Below are 22,906 nucleotides of genomic sequence, written 5' to 3' on the forward strand. Positions count from 1 at the left end.
ATCCGGCACTCAAATACACCTGGACCATTTCCGACACTTCCCTACCATTCCTTGACCTCACTATCTCCATTGCAGGTGATAGACTTCTGACCGACATCCACTATAAATCTACTGATTCCTATGGCTATCTGGACTACACTTCTTCCCACCCTGCTTCCTGTAAGGACTCCATCCCCTACTCCCAATTCCTCAGTCTACGCCGCATCTGCTCCCAGGATGAGGTGTTCCACGCCAGGGCATCTGAAATGTCTTCATTCTTCAGGGAACGGGGGTTCCCCTCCTCCACCATAGATGAGGCTCGCACTAGGGTCTCTTCCATACCCCGCAACACTGCTCTCTCTCCCCATCCCACCACGCGCAACAAGGGCAGAGTCCCCCTAGTCCTCACCTTTCACCCACCAGCCGTCACATACAACAAGTAATCCTCCGTCAGTTTCGCCACCTCAAACGTGACCCCACCACTCGCCACATCTTCCCATCTCCCCCCATATCTGCCTTCCACAAAGACCGCTCCCTCCGCAACTGTCTTGTCAATTCTTCCCTTCCCTCCCGCACCACCCCCTCCCCGGGCACTTTCCTTTGCAACACTTGTCCCTTTACTTCCCCCCTCGACTCCATTCAAGGACCCAAGCAGTTGTTCCAGGTGCGACAGAGGTTTACCTGCATCTCCTCCAACCTCATCTATTGTATCCGCTGCTCTAGATGTCAGCAGATCTATATTGGTGAGACCAAGCGGAGGTTGGGCGATCGTTTCGCCGAACACCTCCGCTCGGTCCGCAATAACCATCCTGACCTCCCGGTGGCTCAGCACTTCAACTCCCCCTCCCACTCCGTATCCGACCTCTCTGTCCTGGGTCTCAACCATGGCCAGAGGGAGCAACACCGGAAATTGGAGGAACAGCACCTCATATTCCGCTTGGGGAGTCTGCATCCTGGGGGCATGAACATTGAATTCTCCCAATTTTGTTAGTCCTTGCTGCCTCCTCCCCTTCCTCAGCCCTCCTGCTGTCTCCTCCCATCCCCCAGCCTTCGGGCTCCTCCTCCTTTTTCCTTTCTTCTCCCCGCCCCCCCACCTCCGATCAGTCTGAAGAAGGGTTTCGGCCCGAAACGTTGCCTTTTTCCTTCGCTCCATAGATGCTGCTGCACCCAGTTTCTCCAGCTTTTTTGTGTACCTCTGATTATTAATAACCCATTATCTGTTATTTGCACTTTATCAGTTTATTTATTCATGTGTGTATATATTTATATTATGGTATATGGACACACTGATCCGTTTTGTGGTAAATGCCTACTATATTCTGTGTTCTGAAGCAAAGCAAGAATTTCATTGTCCTATCAGGGACACATGACAATAAACTCACTTGAACTTGAACTTGCTGCCTTACAGCACCAGAGACCCATGTTCGATCCTGACCATGGGTGCTGTCTGCACGGAGTTTGTACGTTCTTTCCGTGACCTGCGTGGGTTTTCTCCAGGTGCACTGGTTTCCTCACACACTCCGAGGATGTACAAATTTGTAGGTTATTTGGCTTCGGTAAAATTGTAGATTGTCCCCAGTGTGTGTAGGATAGTGTTAATTATGCAGGGATCACTGGTCGGCACGGACGGTTGACCGAAGTGCCTGTTTTCAATCTGTATCTCTAAACTAAACTAATCAACCAATTTATATCTTGTGCCATGTGTGATCTTCAAATGCATGGTTGATCTGAAGTCACATTTGGAGCAACAATGCGCATATGCATTTACATGCATATTTATCCATTGTTGTTACATTTATCTCACAGCATGAATAATCAAGATTCAGGTGAATGCATTGTCATATTATGCTGCTGATGAAAGAGTTGGAGTAGGATATGAGTTGGATATTATAAGTGGTTGGACATGACAAGAGAAACAACTTATTTTCCTTAACCGAGAAAGAATTGAAAATGAATGAATGAATGAATGAATGAATAAGTTTATTGACCAAGTATTCTTATACAAGGAATTTGCCTTGTTGCTCCACCCACAAGTGACAACATGACATACAGTGACAGTTAGGAATGACACATAAAACATTAAACATTGATAATAAAACATTGTTGATTAAACATGTGAATTAAATTAAATACCAGAGCAAAAGGAGGTTACAGATTTTTGGTTATTGATGGAAAAAAGTTATTTTTATGTCTGGCTGTGGCAGCTTTTATGTGTGGTCAGGGTGAGAGGGGTCAGAGATGATCTTACCTGCTCACATCCTGGCCCTTGCAGTGCACAGTCCGTCAATGGAGGGAAGGTTGCAGCCAATAACCTTCTCAGCTGATCGGACGATTCATTGCAGCCTCCGGATATCCTGCTTGGTGGCTGAGCCAAACCAGACCATGATGGACCAGGCCAAACCAGACCATGATGGACCAGACCAAACCAGACCATGATGGACCAGACCATGATGGACCAGGCCAAAATGTAACTGAGGTTAATTCAGAAGTTATGGTAAAAAATGTTATTTCTCCGGGAGTGATAAGGTCTGAAACACAGTGCCTAAAATAGTGGTGGAGATGAAGCCCTCACAATATCTAAGAACAAGCATTTTAAGAATCATTGCTTGCAGGGCTAGTGACCAAAGGTATTTGCTTAAAACCTGACATGGACATGATGGGCCAAATGGCCTCCTCCTTTACTGCAGTTTGCAATGAATCAATAATATTGACAATGGAAAATCCAAAGTAAAAGAAGTCAAAGGAAAGTTATCCTGTAATATCGTTATCAAAGCAATGTGAGGTGACCACTTAGCTTGCCATGTTGGTGCCAACCTCTCTGTTCAACACAGGAGATGACCACAGCTTGCCATGTTGGTGCCAACCTCCCCACAACCACACCTATTTTCTTGTTATGCTCCTTCACAGTTTGTGTTCAAACTTCCAATGCATAAATCCACCAGCTGGAACTGCACTTTATCCAGAGCTTTGCATTCAATGGGTTTTACATGTAACATGTAACCTCTAAGTTGGAGGTGGTAGACACAAAATGCTGGAGTAACTCAGCGGGGCAGGCAGCATCCTTCGATGGAAGGAATGGGTGACGTTTTGGGTCGAGACCCTTCTTCAGACTGAGAGTCAGGGGAGAGGGAGACACAGAGATAAGGAAGGGCAAGGTGCGAAAATGAGACATCAAACGAGATACAGATCACGGAAAATGTGGGATAGATCATTGTGTTCAAGAAGGAACTGCAGATGCTGGAAGATCGAAGGTACACAAAATTGCTGGAGAAACTCAGCGGGTGCAGCAGCATCTATGGAGCGAAGGAAATAGGCGACGTTTCGGGCCGAAACCCTTCTTCATTGTTAGCTTGGAGAAGGTGACAACAAAGCAAACAGATAAAATGTAATCGGGGACAGTCAGACTGATCGGATAACTGACAAGGGGGAGGGATGGACAGAGAGGGAAAGCAAGGGCTGCTTGAAGTTAGAAAAGTCAATGTTCATACCGCTGGGGTGTACGCTGCCCAAGCAAAATATGAGGTGCTGTTCCTCCAATTTGTGCTGGGCCTCACCCTGACACTGGAGGTGGTGTGACTTGTTACATGACAGACATTCTGTGAGCAGCACAGTTGCAGCGCTTGTCTCAAAGATGTTTCTTTGCAGTGGTTCAGCAAGAGTTAATATCCCACTGTCAGAAGCAAATCCAAAGCTCTGAGCAATAAGTGAGTCAGAGATAGCATTTGAATCCTCCCAGACCTCAGGGAGGCTGCAGAGAACTGTTGCAATCTGTCCACAACAGCTGCGTCATACCTCATCAGTGAACGTTCCCACCGTTCACAGCAAGCAGCTAAACGCAGGGGATTAGCAAACTCTGGAGGCACGGATCCTGCCCAGGGGAATGGGACAATTACATGTAAGGGAAGAATAAAATTACATCTTTTTAATGGTCAGTGATGTGATCAATGAATCAACTGAATAAAATGTACAATAACTTACAGAAAACCAGTAATAATGTTGAATTTAAACAGTTATGTCAAAGCGCGGTGACTTTTTGCACGCTGTTCCCAGAAGGGGATCTATTGTCATCTAAAACAGTTGCCCTACCCTTTCCGAATCACTTTTCTACCTGTAAATCTATACCCATTCTACTTGAGTGAAGACACAAAAAGCTGGACTAACTCAGCGGTTAAAGCAGCATCTCTGGAGAAGAGGAATAGGTGACGTTTCGTGGTCGAGACCCTTCTACAGAACCGAAACATCACACGTTCCTTTTCTCCAGAGGTACTGTCTGATCCAAAGACCGCTATAGGATCTTTGGTCTGATCTACTGAGTTACTCCAGCTTTTTGTGTCTATGTTCGGTGTAAACCAGCATCTGCAGTTCCTTCCAACAACTATTGTACTTGAGTTTTCTTGATGGTATTTTCTGATTTGACAGGATAGCATGCAAAACACAGCTTTTCACTGTACCTCAATACACATAACAGTAATAACCCTAAACCTATATCCCCTTATTTCATCACACAAGTCCCCATTGTTATTCCCAGAGTTCCTGCTGCTCCACAGATGCCTCAGCTCTTTAAAGCCTTAAAGTGGAAAAATAAAGGATGCATTCGGGTGTCGGGGGTTTTGGGGAGAAGGCAGGAGAATGGGGTTAGGAGGGAGAGATAGATCAGCCATGATTGAATGGCGGAGTAGACTTGATGGGCTGAATGGCCTAATTCTGCTCCTATCACATGAATTTATGAACTTATGAATTCTTGAAAGATTAGGTGACCTTTGAACTGGTGTCAAAGTAGACATTGTAGCCCCCCCCCCAAAACTGCAAGGCACCATTCAAAGATCAAATACTGTAACTAACCACTCAGTTATGCTTGCAAACTTCTCTCAACAACAGAAAGTCTATCAAGTGCCTGAACAAATCTGATGCATTAACATTGTTTACTGAAGACCTCAGGTGTTGCAAATTGGCGCCAAGGGAACATTTTCTGGCCCAAGTGAAGTTTCTTTGGGTTTGTGTCAGGAGATAAACAGAGTTTTTAAATTGGTTCTTTGTGACTTCTGATCTCTGAAGAAGAGCTCATCTTTTATTTCACAAGCAAAATCTCCGACATTTTGTTTATCAGCATCTCTTGTCTTTCCCGATTCAGATTTGAGGCTACATCACTCACCCCATCAGAAAGTTCACTGATCATAAACCATTATAACACTCCTGATCATTCAGCCCTGTGCTTGTGATCAAAGAGCAAATTAAGTATGTACCTATAACCATCCCATACTGAGACAAACGTCAACGGCTGCTGGAGTGCTAACACGGTGAATGACACACTTTGATATTCAAGGAACATGTTGGTCTTCCAATGTTAGGACTTGTACACAAGCAAATGCTGCCGACTGGCACATTTCCAAAGTGTGGAAAGGGCAGCACGGTGGCGCAGTGGTAGAGTTGCTGCCTTACAGCCTCCGGTTTCCTCCCACACTCCAAAGACGTACAGGTTTGTAGGTTAATTAGTTTGGCATCAGTGTAAATTGTCCCCGTTGTGTGTTGGATAGTGTTAATGTGCGGGGATTGCTGGTCTGCATAGACTTGGTGGGCCGAAGGGCCTGTTTACGAGCGGTAGCTCTAAACTAAGCTAAACTAAACTAAACTAAACTACATGGGGAGGGATGCATTGAAGCTCAGTGCAACCATCACAAAGGCTTTGTTGTGAAGGACTGCAGCCTAAGATGCTGTCGTGTTGGACACTGGGCCTGTGTAACAGCCTCTCAAACACTTTGCATTGTTGAAGGAGGACATATTTGTAAGCGAATGTACGCAATGATTGTAAAATGAATGTAGGGAAAGGCGTGACCCAATTGTATTTATTGTATATATTATGAATAATGTATATTTTTGACATTTAAAAAATGAGCTGAAGCCAGGCTCCCATAACATTGGTCTCAACATCATCTACCCATCATTTGTATGATCAGCCCATGGGACAAAGGTAGACAAAAGTGCTATAGGAACTCAGCGGGTGAGGCAGCATCTATGGACAGGGGACAAATTCACTTTGCTCATGGCAGATTACGCCTTCGCTCCATAGATGCTGCCGCACCCGCTGAGTTTCTCCAGCACCTTTGTCTACCTTCATTCAAGGCAATGGAGGTTTCTAAATAATGATGGGAAGATGGCGGCGCCCTGGTTGGCTGCGGCTGCTTTGACTCTCGTTAGGGATAGCGGTAAGTTTTCTAAGGTTCGGCTTCATAACTTGCAGCGGGCAGGCTGCAAGTTAATGTACGATCATGGGGCATTACTGAGATTATATATATTTATTTTACAGAACCATGCACATGAGGCATTTTTATGGACGCACCTAGCACTTTTACCTTTACTATTTACCTGATTGGAGAGTCAAATGCAACAAAATTTCGTTCAAGGTGCACTGTGTCTAGGTGTATATCTGAATGACAATAAAGTTTTCATTCATTCATTCATTCATTCATTCATTCATTCATTCATTCATTCATATCACAAATTATTGGTGTTTTTACTGCACTGATTTTACTGGCTCTTCATTTCTGCTTCTTTTCTCTCTGATGCACTAAGACAGCCTGGTTCAATTGGTAACAATCTTATCTCTGAATTATGATAGAGAAATAAAGAGCAACGGATAGAGTGAAGGGGAGAGGGGGTTAGAAATGAAAGACGTGCATTTAACGAACTCAGTGTGGCACAAACTACTTTCATCTAAACGACCATGTTTTGCAACATTCCACAAATTGCGACGAGATTGTGATAATTTGATCGTGTTATTAATGTTGTTTGACGTTCATCTATTTGGCAGAACACCAGAGAGAGCTACTCCATTCTTTGCATAATGCCATTGGATCTTTTACATGCAGCTGAGGAGACACCAAAGACGTGTGTGCAGTGCATGTAAATTGTGGTTTCACCGTAGTACAGTGGCCCAAGATGGTGTTATCAAAAGAATGTTGTCACTGAAGAGATATTAATTCATTTCAAAGAGGTGGAGTTGAATGAGTTTCTTGAAGGAGAGAGTTGCAAAGGTGAAAGGGGTTAGAGTGGGTTTCTCAGAAGCTAAGACAAAGGCAGCTTTCGGTTGCAGAGCAATGGGACTCAGGAATATATATGAGGGCAGAGAGGCTGAGCACAAAGTTGTGGATTGACAAGTCCCATTTACAGATATGCCAATTTACATACTGGCCATGCTACAAAATATTTGGTTAAAACCCTGTCAAGCAAGCTTGACAATGACATTGAATGAAACTGGTTTTAGGCATATAATCAATACATAACTATCCTCCATTCACTGTAATTTTCTGGGAAGTTATTGCGTCATTATTAGATAAGTTCCTGAGGCTACTTTCCTCTGTTTTTAAATAAGTGGTGCTTTCTGAGTAAATTGACTTTGTTTGGCATAGAACAGGTTGTTTATCAAACCATTAATCCAATAGTTTTTAATAAGGAACTGCAGATGCTGGAAAATCGAAGATAGACAAAATTGCTGGAGAAACTCAGAGGGTGCAGCAGCATCTATGGAGCGAAGGAAATAGGCAACATTTCGGGCCGAAACCCAATAGTTGTTGCAGAGTTAGCAGTAAATACTCAGTTTCATATCTGTCAGGAATCCAATATAGATGGACACAAAATGCTGGAGTAACTTGGCGGGACAGGCAGCATCTCTGGAGAGAAGTAATGGGTGATGTTTTGGGTTGAGAACCTTCTTCAGACTGGTTAGGGATAAGGGAAACGAGAGATATAGGTGATGATGTGGAGAGATAAAGAACAATGAATTAAAGATATGCAAAAAAGTAACGATGATAAGGCAACAGGCCATTGTTGGCTGTTTGTTGGGTGAAAATGAGAAGCTGCTGCGACTTGGGTGGGGGAGGGATAGAGTGAGAGGGAATGCCAGGGCAACCTGAAGTGAGAGAAATCAATGCCGGTGCAGTCGTTCCAGGTGCGACAAAGGTTCACCTGTATCTCCTCCAACCTCATCTACTGCATCCGCTGCTCTAGATGTCAGCTGATTTACATCGGGGAGACCAAGCGTAGGTTGGGCGATCGTTTCGCCGAACACCTCCGCTCAGTCCGCAATAACCTACCTGAACTCCCGGTGGCTCAGCACTTCAACTCCCCCTCCCATTCCCAATCCGACCTCTCTGTCCTGGGTCTCCTCCATTGCCAGTGAGCAACAGCGGAAATTGGAGGAACAGCACTTCATATTCCGTCTGGGGACCTTGCGTCCGTATGGCATTAACATTGAATTCTCCCAATTTTGCTAGCCCTTGCTGTCTCCTCCCCTTCCTTAACCCTCTAGCTGTCTCCTCCCACCCTCCCATCCGCCCGCCCTCGGGCTCCTCCTCCTCCTCCCCTTTTCCTTCTTTCTCCCCGCCCCCCACCCCCCATCAGTCTGAAGAAGGGTTTCGGCCCGAAACGTCGCCTATTTCCTTCGCTCCATAGATGCTGCTGCACCCGCTGAGTTTCCCCAGCAATTTTGTGTACCTTCTGAGAGAAATCAATATTCATACCACTGGGTTGTAAGCTGCCAAGTGAAATATGAGATGCTGTTCCTCCAATTTGCATTTAGCCTCACTCTGACAATGGAGGAGACCTAGGACAGAAAGGTCTGTGTGGGAATGGGAAGGAGAATTAAAGTGTTTAACAACCGGGAGATCAGGTAGGTTCAGGTGGACTGAGCGAAGGTGTTTCGCGAAACGATCGCCCAGTCTGCGTTTGGTGTCGCCGATGTATCATGAACATCATGAACAAAGGATACGGTAGATGAGGTTGGAGGAGGTGCAAGTGAACCTCTGCCTAACCTGAAAGGACTGTCGGGGTCCGTGGACAGAGTCGAGGGGGGAGGTATAGGGACAGGTGTTGCATCTCCTGCGGTTGCAGGGGAAGGTACCTGGGGAAGGGGTGGTAAGGGTGGGAAGGGATGAGTTAACCAGGGAGTTGCAGAGGGAACGGTCTCTGAAGAAGGCAGAAAAGGGTGGAGATGGGAAAATGGGAATAGTGGTTGGATCCCGTTGGAGGTGGTGGAAATTTCGAAAGATTATGTATGTGACAGCTGATGGGGTGCAAGATAAGGATTAGGTGGACTGTCTCTGTTGCAACTAGGGAGAGGGGGAGCAAGGACGGAGCTGCAGGGTACTAAGGAGACACGAGTGAGGGCCTCATCTATGATGGAAGAGGGGAACACGCGTTCCCTAAAGAATGAGGACATCTCGGATACCCTGGTATGGAACACCTCAACTTGGGCGCAGATGCGGTGTAGACAGAGGAATTGGGAGTAGGGGATAGAGTCTTTGCAGGAAGCAGGGTGGGAAGAAGTTTAGTCGAGATAGCTGTGGGAGTCAGTGGGTTTGTAGTAGATGTCAGTTGATAGTATCTCCTGTAATGGAGACTGAGATCAAGAAAGGGGAGGGAAGTGTCTGAGATCGTCCATGTAAAGTGCAGGTTGAAAATTGGTGGTGAAGTTGATGAAGTCCATGTAGCAGAGATAGAGTTTGGGGATAGGGCCAGTGTACGTCTGGAACAGGGGTTGGTCAACGTATCCCATAAAGAGGCAGGCATAGCTGGGGCCCATGTGGGTGCCAATGGCTACGTTTTGGACTGGGAAGATTACATTCAAATGTAATCAATTGGTTACAAGGAGTTGGTATAGACGTGGTGATATTGGGTGGGACTTGCAGGGGAAGGGTGGAGTTGTACTGAGTAATTGATAATGAAATAAGTAAACTCAGGCTCCCTTTTATATTCTCCTTCCTTTCCCTGTTCTTTCCAGAATGGATTAATTAAATGATTAACAACATTCAGGCACAATTATCTCTAAACGGAGAACATGTTTGTAAGATGGTGAAATGGTGTAATTGCTCAGAACAGAGACTACAGTGTAGGAAGGAACTGCAGGTGCTGGTTTACACTGAAGATAGACACAAAATGCTGGAGTAACTCAGCGGGACAGGCAGCATCTCTGGAGAGAAGGAATGGGTGACGTTTCGGGTCGAGACCATTGTTCAGACTGATTGTAGTAGGGAGAATGGGGAAAAAAAACTGGAAGCGAAAAGAGACGACGAATCAGACTGAAGAAGGGTCTCGACCCGAAACATCACCCATTCCTTCTATCCAGATATAGAAACATAGAAACATAGAAACATAGAAATTAGGTGCAGGAGTAGGCCATTCGGCCCTTCGAGCCTGCACCGCCATTCAATATGATCATGGCTGATCATCCAACTCAGTATCCCGTACCTGCCTTCTCTCCATACCCTCTGATCCCCTTAGCCACAAGAGCCACATCTAACTCCCTCTTAAATATAGCCAATGAACTGGCCTCGACTACCCTCTGTGGCAGAGAGTTCCAGAGATTCACCACTCTCTGTGTGAAAAAAGTTCTTCTCATCTCGGTTTTAAAGGATTTCCCCCTTATCCTTAAGCTGTGACCCCTTGTCCTGGAATTCCCCAACATCGGGAGCAATCTTCCTGCATCTAGCCTGTCCAACCCCTTTTGCTATGAAAGCTAACATACCATTCGCTTTCTTCACTGCCTGCTGCACCTGCATGCCTACTTTCAATGACTTTCAATGACTGGTGTACCATGACACCCAGGTCTCGCTGCATCTCCCCTTTTCCTAGTCGGCCACCATATGCTGCCTGTCCCGCTGAGTTACTCCTGCATTTTGTGTCTATTTTCAGAGACTACAGGTATACTTTGTGGAGGTGCTTGCAAATGGCTTCGTAGGCCTCATATCATCACCATTGCTGTAATGAAATGGAACTGCAGATGCTGGTTTATACCTAAGATAGACACAAAATAATTGAATAACTCAGCAGGCCAGGCAGCATCTCTGGTGAAAATAGATACGTGATGTTTCGGGTTGCGACCCTTCTTCAGACTGATTTTAGCGAGGAGAAAAACTGGAAAACGAAAAGAGGCAGGACAAATCAGGGCTGGCAACAGGCATCTGAAGAAGGGTCTCGACCCAAAACGTATCCCAGTCCTTCTCTCCAGAGATGCTGCCTGTCCTGCTGAGTTACTATAGCATTTTGTGTTTACCTCCGATTTAAACCAGCATCTGCAGTTCTCTCCTACTCATATATTCAGGCATGTTTGTGAATCTGCTAGGGGCGGAACTGGAGGAGTGACAACAATAAGAGCAGCAGTGCTGACACTGATATAGTGCTGTGGAAGAGAACTTCTTTGTGTTATTCTCAGTACATGTTTATGACCAGGGTTGGACATATTCCACATGGGTGGCTTACAACCCAATGGTACGAACATTGAATTCTCCAATTTTAGGTAACCACATAACCCACCCTCATATAACACCCTGCCCCTTCCCCCTGTGCCCCACCTGGATTCACACCAATTTCACCCCTCTCCCTCCCCTACAGTCATAAGTTTATAGGTGTTAGGAGCAGAATTAGGCCATTCGGCACATCACGTCTACTTTACCATTCAATCATGGCTGATCTATATCTCCCTTCTAACCCCATTCTCCTGCCTTCCCCCCATTCTCCTGCCTGCCCCCCTGTTTTTAGTGCTTTTAATGTCTTTTAATTTTTAGTGTGTTTTTTATAGTCCTTCGTTTTACGGTTTTTAATGGTTTTTAATTGTTTGTAATAGCTTTTTGTTCATGATTTCTCATGTACAGCACTTTGTGGCAACTGTAGTTGTTTAAAGTGCTTTATAAATAAAGTTATTATTATTATTATTATTATTATTATTATTATTATAACCCCTGACACCCGTACGAATCAATACATTCCTTCCTCCAGCTTCACAATTTGCAACTATTCAATCCATTTCTCTCACACCCTCTGTCTTTCCATCTCTGGCCTTTATCCAACCATCTGCTCCTCACCTGTGTTAGCCTATCACCTGCCCGGCTTTGTCCTGCTCCTCCACTCCTCCAGCTTTCTGCCTATCCTCCCCCCCCCCCCCCCCCCCCCCCCACCCGTATAATCTGAAGAAGGTCCCAACCCAAAACATCTCCTATCCATATTCCCCTAAGATTGAACTAATGGTTTACTTCAATCTTCTTTTATTTCCCCGTTTCCATAAGCCATGGAAGGGTGCCATTTTGGTTTATTTCAGCTCACAGCATAATCCCATTTTCCATTCATTTTCCCTCTCGCCTATTCTCCCCAGATTCATTTCAACTTCCCTCAGATTTCAACATTCATCTGTACACCAAGGGCAATTCACAGTGGCCAAATAATCCAGCAACACGCATCTCTTTGAAATATGAGAAGAAACTGGAGACCCAGAGGGTGATTCAGAGATAGAGGGAAAATATACCTCCACAGAGGCCTCAGCTGATGTCAGGACCCGCGAACTGTCAGGCAGCAGACCGACTAGCTGTTTCCCTGTGCCACGCAGTTCCAGAAGTGTATGATTTTGCTATCAACTAACAAAGTCTTATTAAATGGCTCTATTTTCCTCAAACTGATTCCATGCAGCTACTGAAACGAGGAGCACAGCAGGGTGAGGTGTGCGTTAACCTGCGCCAGGATTGTGTGAAGCAATTAAGATGGAGTGGATATGAACAACCTGGCAATATTTCACCCTCTCCTGATGGGAAACAGGTCGGCTCAGTCCACTGCCCACCGAAATGGGTTTCCAACTCTGCAATAAGAAACCATTGAAGCATGGTTGCATAGAATCAGCAAAAGTGATGGTTTCAGCTGTTCCGTGAGCTCTCTAACCTGCTGATTAAGGATGGAATCATTAAAGCTGTACTCCTGGCAACTGGATAACTAATTGGTGGGTGTATAAACCCCAGGATTTGCCAGCACTTTAAGGGCCTGTCCCACTTATGTGATTTTTTCAGCGGTTTGCCGGCACCCGTCATAGTCGCAGCAGGTTGCCGAAAATGTTCAAAATGTTCAAAATCCAGCGGTGACCAGAAAAAGGTACGGCTCTTTCGGCGACCACTCATGACCATGTCGCGGGGTGATGCTACATATTATCCCTCCTTTGGGTTACATATTACCTTCTCTAATGAAAGATTTATTTAATTATGTTCTAAGCCAGAAGGTTGTAGTTCCTAGCCTTACTCCAAAGACATAGATCCCAATCGGGTCTGTTTTTTTTGGTGCATAATCAGCAGAAATCTGCACTGCCAGAGATGTTGTCCTTTATTTGAGATTATATCTCTTAGCGCATAAAAGGGGGGCCAATTGGCCCACCAAGTCTGTGCTGGTATTTGGAGGGGCACAGTGACACAGCAGTAGAGTTACTACCTTACAGCGCCGGAGCCTCGGGTTCGATCCCAACTACGAATGCTGTCTGTTCATTTGTGGAATTCCCTGCCACAGAGGGCAGTGGAGGCCAAATCACTGGATGGAGTTAGATCGAGCTCTAGGGGCTAGTGGAATCACGGGATATGGGGAGAAGGTAGGCACGGGTTATTGATTGGGGACGATCAGCCATTATCACAATGAATGGCAGTGCTGGCTCGAAGGGCCGAATGGCCTCCTCCAGCACCTATTTTCTATGTTTCTACGTACGGAGTTTGTACGTAATTCCAGTGACTGTGTGAGTTTTCTCCAAAGACGTACAGGTTTGTAGGTTAATTGGCTTGGTATAATTGTAAATTGTTCCCAGTGTGTGTAGGATGGTGTTAATGTGCGGGGATCGGGGGGGACTCGGTGGGCTCAAGGGCCTGTTTCTTCACTGCATCTCTAATCTAAACTAAATTCAATTCAATTCAATTCAACTTTATTGTCATTGCACAGATACAAGTATGGGTACAACGAAATGCAGTTTAGCGTCTGTCCGTAGTAATAGTGCAATATAGAAATAAAAATACAGAATAAGCAAACAATGTGGACGGAGAGACTGGAGAAATCTATCGGCGGGACTCCGAGTTCAGCAATGTGATAGTGTTGTTGTAGAAGCTGTTCCTCATCCTACTTGTATGAGACCTGAGGCTTCTGTACCGCCTCCCTGATGGGAGGAGGGCAAACAGTCCATGGTTAGGGTGGGAGGGGTCTTTGATGATCTTCCCGGCCCGTCTCAGACACCGTTTTCGGTGGAGGGCATCCATGGCAGGGAGCGGGGCACCGATGAGCGGTTTTCACCACCCATTGTAGTGCCTTCCTGTCAGCTACGGTGCAGCTGCTGTACCATACCGTGAAGCAGGTGGTCAGGATGCTTTCGATGGTACAGTGGTAAAAGTTGGTCAGGATCTGGGGGGACAAACTAACCTGGTTTACAGAGCAATCCCATTACACTACTAACTTCCCATGAATTCTAATCTCATCAGCTCGCTCTGATTCAACCATTGACTATCAGACCAGGAGCAAATTGCAATGCCCAATGACCCTACCCCATGTCTTTGATATATGTGATGTACCTGGAGCTCCTGGGGGAAACTTACATGGTCATGGAGAGAATGTGCAAACTGAACACAGACTGAATTGGACAAAAATGCTGGAGAAACTCAGCGGGTGAGGCAGCATCTATGGAGTGAAGGCCAAAGTGTTGCCTATTTCTTTCGCTCCATAGATGCTGCCCCACGTACTGAGTTTCTCCAGCATTTTTGTCTATCTTCGATTTTCCAGCATCTGCAGTTCCTTCTTAAATAGACTGAATTGGAGCCCAGGTTGGAGCCAGGTCATGAGTGTTATAAGGCAGCAACCGCTCTGATTGTGCTTCAGTACCATCCAGTGTTAAACACTGCCTTGTACCTTCACTAATTAAATAGTCATTAGAGATGCCATGTTATTTTTCAATATTATTCTCCTGATTGACATTTATCACTCGGCCGTAAATTTTTAAATAATTGTTCTATTTCCGAAACATTGTTAAGCTTTGACAATTGTATTTCTCCACAAAGCTATGGTGATCACACTTTAAAATATTTAATTCAATACAGATCGCTTTAGGAAATCCTGATGAGCTAGGAGCTTGATAAAAACAAATTCTATAAATAGACATCTCTGATTCCAAACTCACAGAATTGCCTCAAAAGAACCTGTGCATTTAACTCCGTGCCTCTTTCAATTGGGCTGTTGAAAGTTTAGTTTTGTTTGGAGATACAGTGGAAACAGGTCCGTTAACCCACCAAGTCTGTGCCGACCAGCGAGCCCCGTAAGCTAGCACTACCCTACACACACTAGAGACAATTTACTATTTTACCAAAGCCAATTAACCTACAGAAATGTACATCTTTGGAGTGTGGGAGGAAACCGGGGCACTCAGAGAAAACTCACGCAGGTTACGGGGGAGAACGTACAAACTCCGTACAGACAGCACCGGTGGTCAGGATCGAACCCGGGTCTCTGGTCTGTAAGGCAGCAAATCTACCACTGAACCAACGTGATACACTTTGTTAAAATTGCAAAATACAACCTCCACCTGGGGCTCACAGGATACGGTAACAATAAACACAGAAAGATATATGAGGTTCTTGTGTTTAGCAGTAACTCTGTTTAAAATGAATCTTATTGGTAACAATATTGTGGGAGATTTGAAGAACCATAATAAATCCCCTTTTCTTCTAGTGAAAAGTCATATAAATTATTGGTACAATTATGGGCCATCTATACATTGGCTGGTCAGATAAGTTAAATCAAATGTGGTCTGGGGAAGGAGGATATTTCATATCCCTTCTCACATTGAAGGCTAATCAATCAGCCTGTTGAGTCTATGCCAGGTGACAGAGCAATCCCATCAATTTGATTCCCTCATCAATCTCCCTGTAACTTGTTCTCTGCATATTCCCATCAATTCTACCACCCAATTAGACTTGAGACAATTTACAGTGCCCAATTAAACCCACGAACCTGCATGTCTCTGGGATGTGGAGGCAACAGCAATGCTAAAATAGCATTCTTTAATCCAATGCTAATGCTTACAGAGAGTGGTGAGTGTGTAATTCTCTGCCTCAGAGGGCGGTGGAGGCCGGTTCTCTGGATGCTTTCAAGACAGGGCTAGATAGGGCTCTTAAAAATATCGGAGTCAGGGGATATGGGGAGAAGGCAGGAACGGGGTACTGACTGGGGATGATCAGCCATGATCACATTGAATGGCGGTGCTGGCTCGAAGGGCCGAATGGCCTACTCCTGCACCTATTGTCTATTGTCTATTGAAACCCACGCTGTCACAGGGAGAAGGTGCAACTGCACACAGACAGCAGCAGAGATTCAGAATGAAACTGGGTCACTGGGACGATGGGGGCTGCATTCTTCCACCTGTACAACATGGTTGTCCTCATTTAAGTAATTGGATCCCAAATCAGCTCAGTATCAGGAAGCAAAGTTTGACAGGTTTATTGTGACTGGCTGACAGTTACCAAGCAGTAAAACATATATATAAATGATTCAGTTCTAAAAATATCGGGACTAATAAAGGGGTCTGAAGAAGGGTCTCGGCCCGAAACATAGCCTATTTCCTTCGCTCCATAGATGCTGCCTCACCCGCTGAGTTTCTCCAGCATTTTTGTCTACCTTTGGGCCTAATAAAGAAGTCTGCAGATGATATATTACATATCTGTGTTGTTGACAGTGACGAGGAAAGGTTTATAATGCATGGACGATGAATCAGTTGGGCAGGAAAATAGCAAGTGAAATGTAATCCGGGGAAGTGTGCAATAATGCAATGGGGTGGGTGGCACTGGTTGCAAGAAGGAGAGGAATATGTAATGAGTACAGAGATATTGATAGGTATGGAGGAACAGACTGACTTTGAAATGATCATCCAAAGACCCTTAGCGATAGCAGTGCAGGACAAATAGTTGTCTCAGGAGGCATATAGGATCTGAAGAAGGGTCTCGACCCAAAATGTTGCCCGTTCCTTTTCTCCAGAGATGCTGCCTGTTCCCCTGAGTTACTCCAGCTTTTTGGATCTATCTTCAGGATAATATTAGCTCATTTGAGGCATAATATAAAACAGGGAAGTAATGCTAATACTGTGTGTTTTAAACTGTTATTTATCTGGTGTTTAAGAGTAGCACAGCGGTGCAGCGGTAGAGCTGCTACCTTACAGCGCCAGAGACCCGAGTTTGATCCTGACTATGGGTGCTGTCTGTACGGAGTTTGTATGTTCTGTCAGTGACCTACGTGGGCTTTCTCTGAGTACTTTGGTTTCCTTCCATACTTAAAAGACGTACAGGTTTGTAAGTTAATTGGCTTGGCATAAATGTAAATTTTCCCTAGTGTGTGCAGCATAGTGTTAGTGTGCGGGGATCGCTGATCAGTGTGGACTCGGTGGGCCAAAGTGCCTGTGTCTGCGCTGCATCTTTAAACTAGAATTATGCATCTGGAGTTTGCTCATGCAACAGGCAGAATTTTCTCAGGATTCTTTGCAATTTCATACAATTTTTATAAAATGTAAGTTTGAATTTGATTTCAAGTTTTATCAAAATCAACATGAATATAAATGTTTCAGTTTGTCTATTTGTATCCATAGGGGGAGTGCAGTTATAGGCTGATAAGGATCCACTTTGAAAGAGGGTTTGATTGGATTTATTACATTAAAACTGTTTATTCTTAAACTGTAGATTTATAGTGTAAAATATGATTATTTAAAAGAGTATGTAAATGGCATACACTTTAGGAATTTACTCAGCGTGTGTAGTGCAGAGTAATATATTTCTTGAGCAATTCTCTACAACTGGCATTGGTTTAGTTTAGTTTGGAGTTACAGCGCTGCTGAGTCTACACTGACCAACGATCACCCGCCATCATCATCATCGGTGGTCACTCGAAACGAGTATGACTGTCCTCTCCTCTCCATAGGGTCGTCTATTTGTGAGTCTGCAGATGTCTGTAGAGGCTGATCCATGATCCACACACCTTGGTGCAACGTGGGCGGTGATGACTGGCGGTGGTTGGTAGTCGTCGAGCCCCCTTCTCTCTCTCCTTACAGTGCTGTCGCTTTGTCTCTGCGACACGGCGTAGTTCCATTCCGTGACATCCAGCTCCTTCCTGCACGGATTTCCTCCAGGAGCGCCTGTCCAGTGCAGTGTGCTCCCAGTTGCTCGATGTGATGTGGAATATCTTCAGACTGGTTTTGATGTTGTCCTTGGCCCGCCGGGGGCTCGCCGTCATTCCTTCAATTGAGAGTACAGGATCTGTTTAGGGAGACGTGTGTTGGACGTGTGCATGACATGGCCAGTCCATCGAAGTTGCTGCTGCATTATTGTGGTGGTGATGCTGATCATGTTGGCTTTCTCCAAAAGGCTGATGTTGGTGCATTTGTCCTCCCAGCTGCTCCTCAGAATATTTCGTAAGGATCTTTGATGGTATTGTTCCTGGGCTCTCAGGTGCCTGCTGTAGGTGGTCTATGACTCGGCTCCATACAACAGGGTGGGGAGGACAATGGTTCTGTAGACCAGCAGTTTTGTTTGAGCCTTTAGGTCTCGCTCTTCAAAGACTCTTTTCCTGAGTCTGGTGTAGGCTCCGCTGGTACAACTCAGGCGATGGTTGGCCTCCGAGTCGATGTCAGCTTTTGAGGAAAGAATGCTGCCAAGGTAGGGGAAGTGGTCAACGTTTTTAAGAGTGGTGTCGTCCACTTTTATAGTGGGCTGGGTAGACGGCTGGTTGGGTGGAGGTTGATGTAGGACCTGGGTCTTCTTGATGTTTAAGGCTAGGCCCATGGCTCTGTATGCCTTGGCAAAGGCATTCAGGATGCCCTGGAGGTCTTCTACAGAGTGTGTTGCAATGGAACCAGTCGTCCGCGTACCGCAGCTCCATGATGGCGGTGTTACTGACTTTGTTCTTGGCCTTCAACCTATTAAGGTTGTGGAGCCCACCGTCAGTTCTGTAGAGGATTGGGATCCCCTTGTGGCAACTCTTCACCAATGCGGTGATGTTTGGCAGCAATGAAGATGATAAACAGGGTGGGTGCGATGATGCATCCCTGTTTGACCCCCGTTTCCACAGTGAAGGGCTCAGACTCAGAGCCACAGTTGCAGGAGGAACAGCACCTTATTTTTCACTTGGGCAACTTACAACCCAGTGGTATGAATATTGATTTCTCTAACTTCAAATGACCCTTGCTTTCCCTCTCTCTCCGCCCCTCCAACATCCTCGTTCTTCGACTAGTTTCACTATCCTCCTGATTAAACTTTACTGATTGTAAATTTTACTGATTGTATGCTTCATTGTCACTTTCCCCAGCTGAAAATGACTCATTCTACATTTCCTTATCATCGTCTGCTTTGATCTGTTGTTTTCACACCTTATCCTTCCATACCTAAATGGCACACTCTCCACGGTTGTCCATGGTGCAGCATTATGCCTGGGTGACCCCAGTTGCAGAGTGACTGACTATTGCTGGGCGACTGGAGAGACTAGGTCTGTTTTCCTTGCAGTCAAAGTGGTCAAGAGGGGTCATGATTGAGATGTTTTATATCATGGGGGATATAGAAAGGATATACCCAATACCAGAGGCAGTTAGTAGATTTAATGAAGCTCACAGAGGGCAGCACACTGACACAGATGGTAGAGCTGCTGCCTCATAGCACCAGAGACCTGGGTTCGATCCTGATCTTGGGTGCTGTCTGTGTAAAGCTTGCATGTGCCCCCTGTGACCGTGTGAGTTTTGTCCGCGTGCTCAGATGTTCTCCCACAAATAACGCGTGGATTAGAAAGCCTGATATCGGTAGTGGGGAAGTTGCTGGAGTCAACCATTAAAGATGTTATAGCAGCGCATTTGGAAAGCAGCGACAGGATCGGTCAAAGTCAGCATGGTTTTATGAAAGGGAAATCATGCTTGACGAATCATCTGGAATTTTTTGAGGATGTAACAAGTAGAATGGATATAAGGGAGAGCCAGCTGATGTGGTGTATCTGGACTTTCAAAAAGCCTTTGACTAGGTCCCACACAAGAGATTAGTGTGTAAAATTAGAGCACATGGTATTGGGGGTAGGGAATTGACATGGATAGAGAACTGGTTGGCGGACAGGGAGCAAAGAGTAGGAATTAACGTATCCTTTTCAGAATGGCAGGCAGTGACTAGTGGGGTGCCGCAAGGCTCGGTGCGGACAGTGGCGAACTGGCCAGGGTGTCAGCTTGACTGATGGCAAGTGGGCCCCTGATGAAGTGGGCCCCCTATATCAAGTGGGCCCCTGATGAAGTGGGCCCCCTATATCAAGTGGGCCCCTGATGAAGTGGGCCCCCTTTGTCTCCTGGCAACCAATATTTTTAGACTCAGTCCGCCACTGGGTGCGGGGACCCCAGCTGTTTACAATATATATTAACGATTTAGGCAGAGGATTTAAATGTAACATCTCCAATGATGTTGCAGATGACACAAAGCTGGGTGGCAGTGTGAGCTACGAGGAGGATGCTATGAGGCTGCAGGGTGACTTGGATAGGTTGGGTTGAGTGGGCAGTTGCATGGCAGACGCAGTATCATGTGGATAAACGTGACCTTTTCAACACAACCTCCAAATAAGCTCTGAACTACACATTGGGGGCATCATTTTTTTTTCTGTTTGCACTATTATTGTTTGTTTTTATGTGTATATCTGTATATATATATATATGTATATATATAGATAATATATATATACATATATTCGGCAGTTGTGTTTTAAAAGGGCATTAACATAAGTGTACCATTTGGATTAAGTGCTGCTTCACGACTCGTACACACACACACACACACACACATATATATATATATAATTATAACAAATACAAAATTATGATATATTTATACATTTGATGTGTAAATGCGTTAGATCGATAACAATCTGTTCTATATATAAATGTATATGTTTCTATGCTGCGTCTTTATATAAAAGTTCTATATTTAGGTATGTTGCAAAGCCTACCTGAAGCGTCGCTGAAAATCTGTTGCTGCGGGTGTGCGCGATTTTGGCGCCGTTTAGAGGGGGGCGGGTTTAAAACGCGATTTTCTCTAGGCTGTTCAAATCGAAGATGTTCAGCCTAGTTAATTATTAACGAAAAATCGCTGGAAGACCCCGTCGCAAAAGCTATTATTAGTTTTAAAGGCCACGTATAATAGTTATAGTAGTTTAAAAATCAATCTCTAAACCCGCGAACACCAGCAACCGCAGGGTCTCATAAAGCAAATAGCAGAAGGTAGGCTGTATATTTTTACATTAAAAAGGGCTTCTAAAGATCCCTTTATACAAAGTTTAATGTTGCGAGTAGCTCATTTTGGGCCCATTATATCCCGCAGTATTTTTCTGGACATTTGGGGCACAAATCTACCGCAATGTGAACGTTCTAAACCAGCGCGTTCACAGGAACCCACTAGAAAGCTGATTTAAATGGACTTTAATTTACAGCAATTAAACACTAAATTCCTTCCATTTGGTCTATAAATTAATGTAAATGAGATTTAAAAATCATGTTTTATTGTGAATTATTTGTGAATATTATTTGGACATTTAGGCTATTTAAAAATGTTAATCATTTATTAAGAAATGGATAGATGTTTAGATCTAGTAATTGAAGTCTGAAATTAGCTACAATTAGGTAACTAACTAATTATATGCTTTAATTTCAGGTCATCCAAGCAAGATAATTTTATATTTGTTTCAGAATGCTTCAATCTATGATAACTGAAAATTTCATTCAGTTCTCTTAATTTTTAAGAAAGTTATGGGCTTTTGACTGTTCACGATCACAGCTTTTTTGTTATGTCCATAGAAAATCAATAGGGAACAAGATGCTCATTTCCCAGTATGAAAATGGCCATAACTTTTTAAATACTTGAGATATGAAAGTGAATTAGGTGTCAAATTAAACTTATGTTTATGCTTTATCTGATGGGATAAATTGCAGACTTGATTTTTTAAATCTCAAAATTTTGTAACATTGCTACTATATTAAAATAATAAATTAATATATATAAAAACATACCATTATATGTAGACCAGGTAGTTATCGATCTGACACATTTGCACAAATCAAATGTATAAATTTCTCATTATTTTTCACTGCACAGCTGAAATTATACATTTTTACTATTTAGATATATCTATGTGTGCGAGGACACACAAATAAATAGAAAGAAGATAGGCACAAAAGTGCTGCAGTGAAGCAGATGGCCTGTTCCCGTACTGTAATTGTTATATGGTTATATGGTTAACTCAGTGAGTCAGTCGCTGCCTGAGTTTTGTCCAGCATTTTGTGTCAAGCTTCGGTGTAAAGCAGGATCTTCCCAGTTTGCACACACACAAATAAACAATGTCAGACGCAGGGAGGATGTGTTCGTGTGTATTGCAGCCATATGCCGGTGTCGAGGCTACAGCACTTGGACAAACAAAGTCTGACGCCAGCTGAGCCTGTGCTTTCATCATTGTATCTGAATGTGGGTGGAGCGCCGGCTGTTTGCTCCAATGGTCTTGAAACACGTTGGTTAAAATTGCCCGAGGAGCAGGGGGCGAGAGCAGAGTGAGTGCGGATAATCTGTGAGTGATCGGCTCAAGGAGCTCCGGATCGCAGCCTTACCCCCACGACCAGGCCAGTGCAGCATGGTGGCGGTCAGCTCCAAGCTGCTGCTTATCCCGGGAGAGCAGCCGACGGGGCTGGATGTGGGGCGGCATATGTCGCTGGTTTACCCGGCACAGGGTGGCCCACTACTCGCCCCCTCGCCCGCTATCAGCCACACGCAACGCAAACGGCAGCGGCTCACACACCTCAGCCCCGAGGAGAAGGCGATGCGCAGGTAAGCTTCTTCCCAGTCTATAGATACAGCGCGGAAACAGGCCCTTCGGCCCACCAGGTCCGTGCCGACCAACACTCACACACACTAGGGACAATTTACATTTATAGTACCAACATTTACATCTATGCCGTGTCTCGCCCAATTGCTAGACGATCCTGGCTAAAGTCACCGCTTTCCTGCTAGACTTGGCCTGAAGAAGGGTCTCGACTCCATTCCTTGCCTCCAGCGATGCTACATGTCCCGCTGGGTTAGTCCAGCATTTTGCCTCGGGTTCGATCCCT

At 44.9% G+C, this 22,906-nt stretch overlaps 1 protein-coding gene across 1 annotated transcript in view; it reads left to right on the forward strand.

Moving 5' to 3' along the window:
• Nucleotides 1–2,398: 2,398 nt before the first annotated feature.
• The window catches only part of xbp1 (X-box binding protein 1), a 28,619-nt gene continuing 8,111 nt past the window's right edge, over nucleotides 2,399–22,906 (forward strand). The window contains 2 exon segments of the mRNA XM_033043095.1: nucleotides 2,399–2,412; nucleotides 22,415–22,625. Coding sequence (XP_032898986.1) covers nucleotides 22,432–22,625 — 194 coding nt within the window. The 5' untranslated portion in view covers nucleotides 2,399–2,412; nucleotides 22,415–22,431.

This window comes from Amblyraja radiata, chromosome 25 (genome assembly GCF_010909765.2).
Source record: "Amblyraja radiata isolate CabotCenter1 chromosome 25, sAmbRad1.1.pri, whole genome shotgun sequence".
NCBI lineage: Eukaryota > Metazoa > Chordata > Chondrichthyes > Rajiformes > Rajidae > Amblyraja > Amblyraja radiata.